The sequence below is a fragment of the Orycteropus afer genome, unplaced genomic scaffold, assembly GCF_000298275.1.
Source record: "Orycteropus afer afer isolate SDZICR_OR568_19922 unplaced genomic scaffold, OryAfe1.0 scaffold00201, whole genome shotgun sequence".
NCBI lineage: Eukaryota > Metazoa > Chordata > Mammalia > Tubulidentata > Orycteropodidae > Orycteropus > Orycteropus afer.
Genome location: NW_006921788.1, coordinates 1010412 through 1017628, shown reverse-complemented (window position 1 = coordinate 1017628; position 7217 = coordinate 1010412). Strand labels below are relative to the sequence as shown.

At 41.1% G+C, this 7217-nt stretch overlaps 1 protein-coding gene across 1 annotated transcript in view; it reads right to left on the bottom strand.

Annotated features, from left to right (window-relative positions):
- Window positions 1-3746: 3746 nt before the first annotated feature.
- SYNPR (synaptoporin) overlaps window positions 3747-7217 on the bottom strand; it is a 303047-nt gene continuing 299576 nt past the window's right edge. Inside the window, exon 7 of the mRNA XM_042781950.1 lies at window positions 3747-4004. Coding sequence (XP_042637884.1) covers window positions 3747-4004 — 258 coding nt within the window. The remainder of the gene's footprint in view (window positions 4005-7217) is intronic.

The following is a 7217-nucleotide window of genomic DNA, read 5'->3' as shown; positions in this document are numbered from 1 at the left end:
CTTCCATATAGTTGCTGATGGGTTTGAACTACTAACCTTCTGGTTAGCAGTCAGATGCCTTAGGCACTATGCTACCAGAGCTCCTTATTAACTGTGAAATCCCTAGTTTCGGGCAGCTTGATCTGAGACACAGTCTCTGAGCTCCTTGCTTGCTGACCTGCAATAATTCTGCCTTTCTCAGCACCTCAAAGATGGGTGCCTCCTTATTGACCTGAGTCTTGCACAGGCGGGAGCCCACCCATTAGGTTTCAGGTATGCTTGAGTCCATTGTTATAGCCACTGTGGATTCTGAATGCCTTCCAACCTAGTGAGCTCATTTATCAGCACTATATTGGATAATGTTCTGAGGCTCTACCCATTTTATTTGGCTAATTTTAAGAAGCAGATTACCTGGCTTTTATTGCTAGCCTGGTTTAGTAACTGGAAGCTGTGCTGAAACCTGTCCATCATGGGTGACCCTGCTAGTATTTGAATTACCGATGGCATAACTTCCAGCATCATAGCAATACACAAGCCACCACAGTATGACAAGTGTCTTGGTTGGACCTCAGAGCCCATCCTCTTTAATTACAATGCTTTACTTTCTCCCAAGGAAATGAAAGCTTAAGAAGGAAAAGTCACACCCTGAAACACAGTTAGTGAGTAGTAAGCTACAAATTCCAAATTAGTTCTCTTGGATACTTAGGCCCAGGCTCTCCTGCTCCCGACTAGTATCCATTTTAAAAGACTGACCTGCTGCTCTTTTCTTGACACCAGAGGGAACAAAAGCAGCTTAGTGAAATCCCTTAGCTTTTGACTGTGAATCTGCAGTGGACTATGGAAGCCTGGCTCTATCTGGGTCACAGCAGAGAGTGCTTTCCATTTATCAACGCCCCAAGTGTACTTTGGAATTGTGAAGGCTGCTAAGAAATAACTGCTGGCTATGGGAATTTCTCCACTTTGGGACATTCATGACTGATAATGAAGCAGGGGCCACTGTTGTCTTGGACAGTGCTGGGGAAAACAGATCCAGCCACCCTCACCGAGAATAGGTTGTGGTGGTGAGTAGTGAAGGTAGACTCATGTCACTTCACGTTCCCCCACTCCCAGCCCACTGCCTAATAGATGTCGGAGTCCAGGCTTATTTCTTTATCCCCAGGATGACTTTCATTCTTGTTCTCTTCCAATCCACTCTTGACCCTGCAGTCACTGTGATCCTTTCAAAATGCTCATCACATCACATCCCTCCCTGCTCAAATCCTTCCGCGCTTTCCCTTAGCTTTAGGATAAAGAAAAAAATGCCCTATCTCATGGCCTCTGTGCGCAGGGTTTCACCCAAGCTCTCGCCAGCAGCCTCGTCTCCCTCCAAGCTGCCCTTGCTCACTAGACTCTGCATGCCCATCTTGCCTCCTAGTGTTAGGAGAGCCTTGCCAGGCTGCTCTCTACTGGGAACACTTCTCTCTCCTATCCCAGCCTGCTTAAAAACTATGCAGTGTTCAGACCTTAAATTCACATGTTGCTTTCTCAGGAAAGTCCTCGACTGCCCTTGTTATTGTTAGTTGTCATCAAGTTGATTCCAACTCATGGTGACCTCATATGTGCTGAGTAGAACTTCTCCATAGGGCTTTTGAGGCTGTGACCTTTCAGAAGGAGATTGGAGCCTCTGGGTGGGTTTGAACTACTAATGTTTCTGCTAGCAGTAAGTACTTGACTGTTTGTGCCATCCACAGTCTCCTTTGACTGCCTTAGCTAGATCAAAGAAAAACAAAACAAAGAAAACCCAGTGGCCGCCAAATCAATTCTGACTCATGGTGACCCTGTGCATGTCAGAGTAGAACTATGCTCCATGGGGTTTTCAGTGGCTGCTTTTCTTGGAAATAGATTGCCAGGCTTTTCTGCTGAGGTACCCCTGGGTGGACGTAAACTGCCAGCCTTTCAGTTAGCAGCTGAGTGTGTTAACCTTTTGCACCACCCAGAGACTCCTGCCTAACTCAAATCCCTCTGGAACATCCCCTCGTGGACCCTTGTATTTCTCATTGCACACATCCTAATTAATTGTAGCATGATTATTTTAACATCTGTCTTTCTGAATAGAAGGCAAGTTTCTTGAGATAGGATCTGTTTTTGCTCACAATCATACTTATATCCCCAAAGCGTTGCACAGTGACAGGCGCATAGTAGGTCCTGCAATGGTAGAATGAATGAACAAACAACACTGGACTTATGAAATACGGAGAGAAAGATTATAAACACTGTGCATTTAAAGTCAATAGTGCTCTATTGTAATTCTCCATTAGTCACTTAGCATTGTATGCAATAACTTTATTAAGGTCAAATACATAGATATCACAATACTGATTTATCCAATGGGATCCAGAAACTGGTTACAGATATATCATCTAAGACGCAAGGCTGCTTTTATGCTAAAATGCTTCCAACAACACAGACCACACAATTTGTTTATACATCGATAATGACTTTTATCTGGAAATACAGGTGCTCAGCTTGCCCTTACTGCTGGGCCCTGCTGTTTCAACTGAGTTAAAACAGAGATGTGAAAACTGCCATTTACTTGATAACAAATACATTCTGGGGGAATATTTCAAGAGACACCTCATAGGGTGGCACATGGAAGCCATTTTTAATTTATGGGTAACACTCAAATCAGAATTAATAATTAGTCCATGGAATTGTGACTTGAGAATTTTAAATAATTGGCTAGAGGACTGTATTAACATTTATTTATACAAATAAATAGGATTTAAAATTTAGAAGTTTAGTTGGTAGTACAGGATTTATACATCCTTTATAATTAGTTCTTCAGTAGGACAGCTTCTTAAATATGGGATCTGATACCTGTATCTTCCATTATTCTAAGAAAACAACACTGCATAAACACAATACAGTTATTGGGTCTTATTATTGATGGCCCATAGGATAAGCATCACAAACACCATAGAAAGTTACAAGAATGTAAATATTTCATTAAGTAAATAGAATAAATATTGGGAAGTTACCATATATAGTACTGAATATCTATTAATAGGGATAAAACTTGTTACAACATGTTCAGACTTCAGTAAAACCAGAAAGACAGATTTGCAAAGTATACAAAGTATTTAATACATTTTCTAAATGTCCATTTTATAAATTTATGGTGCAAACTGGAAAATTTTCATAAGTACAGTTCAAATGTTCATTTTGTGAGAAAAATGCTTATTCATGCACTAAATCATACGAGCATTTATTCATCTGATTAAAACAATAACAAAACACAGAGTAATTATCTGCAGCAAATACTTAGAGACCCATGGTCCTATAGGGCCTAAAACTCAAAAAATAATACATGCACATTGTGATAGATCAAATTGTCTTACAGAAATCATTAAAACTTCTTTGACATCAAAGTGCATAGGAAAACTCATTGCTACTTAATTTACTATTGCACATTACATACAAGAGACTTTAAGCTATAAAATGCTTCTAGTATCTTAACACACATACAAAATGACCATGAAAGTATCTGTGTAGATAACAAGGTTCTCTCTAATTAGCCATCTATGATGAATAATATATCTTCTCCTGTCATGTCATCTCTAAGTACCATTAATCATGACACAGGCCTTTCTGCTTTAATGAGGACTACAGATCCCTGATTTACATTCAGCTCTCTCTGCATTAATAACTTACTTAAACTCTTAAAAAAATTCTGCCACTAAAATGGAAGGTGGTAGAGTGATCTCCAAAAGAATGCAAATGCTACTTTGTTAGATCTGGTTGGTAAAGGAAGTGGGGCCACTGGGCTGTTGGCCAAACTCATCACAGGTTGGCCCCAAACTCGCCTGCTGGCTGTACCCACTGCTTGAGCCATAGCTGTCTTGGTTGTACCCGCCTTGGTTATAGCTGCTTGAGTGCTTCTCCATTGGGTCAGAAAGGTATCTTTGCCCCGAGGAATGCCAGCCAGTCTCCTTGAACACAAACCATATGTTTCCAGCCCAGAGAATAAAGTTCAAGAATCCAAAGACCTGATGGGGAATCAAAGCAAATGAGTTGATAGACTGGACAGAAGAAACCCAAGAAAAATCTCAATTTCAGAAACATCCTTCACAATATAAAAGGTCTCTTCCAATTTTTCATTTGGACCCACTACTTCATTTAGAACCAAAAACAAACCAAACTCACTGCCATCAAGTCAACTCTGACCCACATTGGGTTTCTAAGGCTGTATATTTTACAGAAGCAAACTGCCTCATCTTTCTTGCACAGAGTGGCTGGTGGGTTTGAACCACTAACCTTTTGGTTAGCAGCCAGATGTCTTAACCACTGCATCACCAGAACTGCTTTCATTTAGAACATCTAACCTTCACTGATTTATCATGTGTCCGGCACTGCATAAAGGGTTTATGTGTACTAACGCACTTAGTTCTAACAATCAGTCTAAGAGAAAGGTGCTATTATTAGACTTATATTAAAGATGTGGAAATATGAATATATAAAATTTTTTTATCCAGTCAGCAAAGATGCGATGCTTACCCAAGGTCACATGACTGAGTATTGGTTCTGGGATTCAAATCCTGATCTGACTCTACAGCCTAAGCTCTTACCTAAGCGTCAGTCATTATTTCTCAAAATGAGGTATTCCACATTCAGGCAATACAGGGTTGATTATTTTTATCTTAATAATGTGCATTAATTTTTTAAAAAAACATTATGCTATGAGACCAGAAGGGCTAGATGGTGCCCGGCTACCACTGTCATCCACTTGAAGGGGATCTATGTAGGAGATCCTTGATAGAGAGGGAGAACAATGTGGAACAAAACTCAAAATCATTTGGAGAAAAAAAAAAAAAAAAAGGTGGGGACCAGGTTTGCTGGTCCCACAGAGCCTGGTCGAACCACTGAGACTATGGCCCCTAGCTGCCCTCCAGGTCTGGAATTGAACCTACACCTGTGGTTTCCAGCCAAACAAAATACAGGCACATGAATTGAACATTTACCTCAAGTAGATACACTCCTCGGAGAGTACAATCATGGGAGAAAGAAGGGCTGCTTATGCACAGGGAGACAGCTCAGGGGGCAGGAGTGTATGGAGGGATGGACACTGGGAAGAGGTAACTGTGGGGAGGAAGTGGGAGGGGAGCTGTTGCATTGTGGTAAACTGTGTTCAATGACATGAGATAAAGTATATGTGAACTGCTGTATGGAAAGTGAATTTGCTCTGTAAATCTTCACCCAAATCACAATTTAAAAAAAAAATTATGGTAAAATATATATATCTTAAAATTTTTCATTTTAATCACTTTTAATTGTACAGTTCTGGGGCATTACATTCAAAATGTTGTACAACACTCACAACTATTTTCAAAACTTTCATTACTCCTAAAAGAAATTCTGGGAGCTCTGGTAGCATAGTGCCTAAGGCACTTGACTGCTAACCAGAAGGCTGGCGGTTCAAACGCACCAGCCACTCCGTGGCAAGAAGGTTGAGCAAACCACCTCTGTAGTAATACTGCATTGGAAACCCAAGGAGGGGTCGCTATGAGTTGGATCCGACTCGACGGCAGTAGGTGGGATTTAAAAGAAATTCTGTACCCATTAAATAATAACTCCCCAGTTTGCCCTCCTTGCAGCCCCTGATTACTTCTAATCTACTTTTTTCTCCATGAATTAGTCTATTTTAGATAGTGCCTTTTGTGTCTGGATTCTTTCACTGAGTATAATGTATTTAAGATTTGTCCACATTGTAGCATGTATCAGAACTCCATTTCTTTTTTATGGGTGAATAGTACTCCATTGTGTGGATATATCACATATTGTGTATCCATTCATCTGTTTATGGGCACTAGAGTTTTTTGTACTTTTTGGCCCTTGTGAATAGTACCACTATGAACAGTGGTGTGCAAGTATATGTCTGAGTCATTGCTTTCAATTACTGATGTGTTAATTGTTAAGGTTATTTTCTCCTTATGTCCAGATATACCTCTTTTCTATTTATTGTACTGATATAAAGAAAGTGAGTCCATTTAGAGAAAAAGTATGAACTAAGCAATTGTACTGGTAGCATAGTGCCTAAGGCACTTGACTGCTCACCAGAAGGCTGGCGGTTCAAATCCACCAGCCACTCCTCGGAAGGAAGGTTGGGCAATCCTACTTCCGTAGTGATACTGCCTTGGAAACCCAAGGAGGGGTCGCTAAGAGTCGGGGACGACTCAACGGCAAACAACAACAACAACAACAAGAAGCAATTGTACAGGTAGTACGCAGATAAGGCAAAATGAGAAAGGAGCAAGCACATGAATGAAAGAACACATAGAAGTTGACTTTTTTTTGTTTAATTTTATTGTGATTTGGGTGAAAGTTTATAGAGCAAATTCACTTTCCATACAGCAGCTCATATATACTTTGTCTCGTGACATTGACTTCAATTTCCCACAATGTAACAGCTCCCCTCCTACTTCCTCCCCATATCCTCCCCATAGTTACCTCTTCCCTGTGTCCTTCCCTACCATGTACTCCTGCCCTCCAAGCTCTCTCCTTGTGCATACACAGCCCTTCTATGCGCCCATGATTGTTCTTTCCAAGGAATGGATCTACCTAATGTAAATGTTCAGCTTTTCTTTGGCTGGAAGCCACAGGTATGGGTTCAATTCCAGACCTGAAGGGCAGCTAGGGGCCATAGTCTCAGTGGTTCCATCAGGCTCTATCAGACCAGCAAACCTGGACTTTTTTTTTTTTTTCCTAATGATTTTGAGCTTTGTTCCACATTGTTCTCCCTCTCTATCCAGGATCTCCTACATAGATACCCCTCCAACTGATAGACAGTGGTAGCTGGGCACGATTGAGTTCCGGTCTCATGGGCTGAGGATCTCATGGTGTACCAGTCCCCTGGATTAATTGTTTCCATGAAGCTTTGGTTTTCTTCATTCTTCTTTGCTCTGGATGAGGAGAGACCCATCATTGCCTAGATGGCCACTTGCAAGCTTTGAAGATTCCTGTCACTATCAAAGTAGGATGTGGAACAATGTTTTAGGTATTATGTTATGCCAGTTGAGCTTGATGTCCCCTGTGACTATGGTCCCAAGCCCACAGGTCCAACAACTTGCTCCCTGTGAGTAGCTGGTTGTGTCCCAAAAGTGACAACAACCTTGCCCCTTATCATCTCTACCATATACCTGGAAATTCTTACAGAACATACCAATACACTTGTCTACCAACCCTATGCATGGTCTTGGGCACAT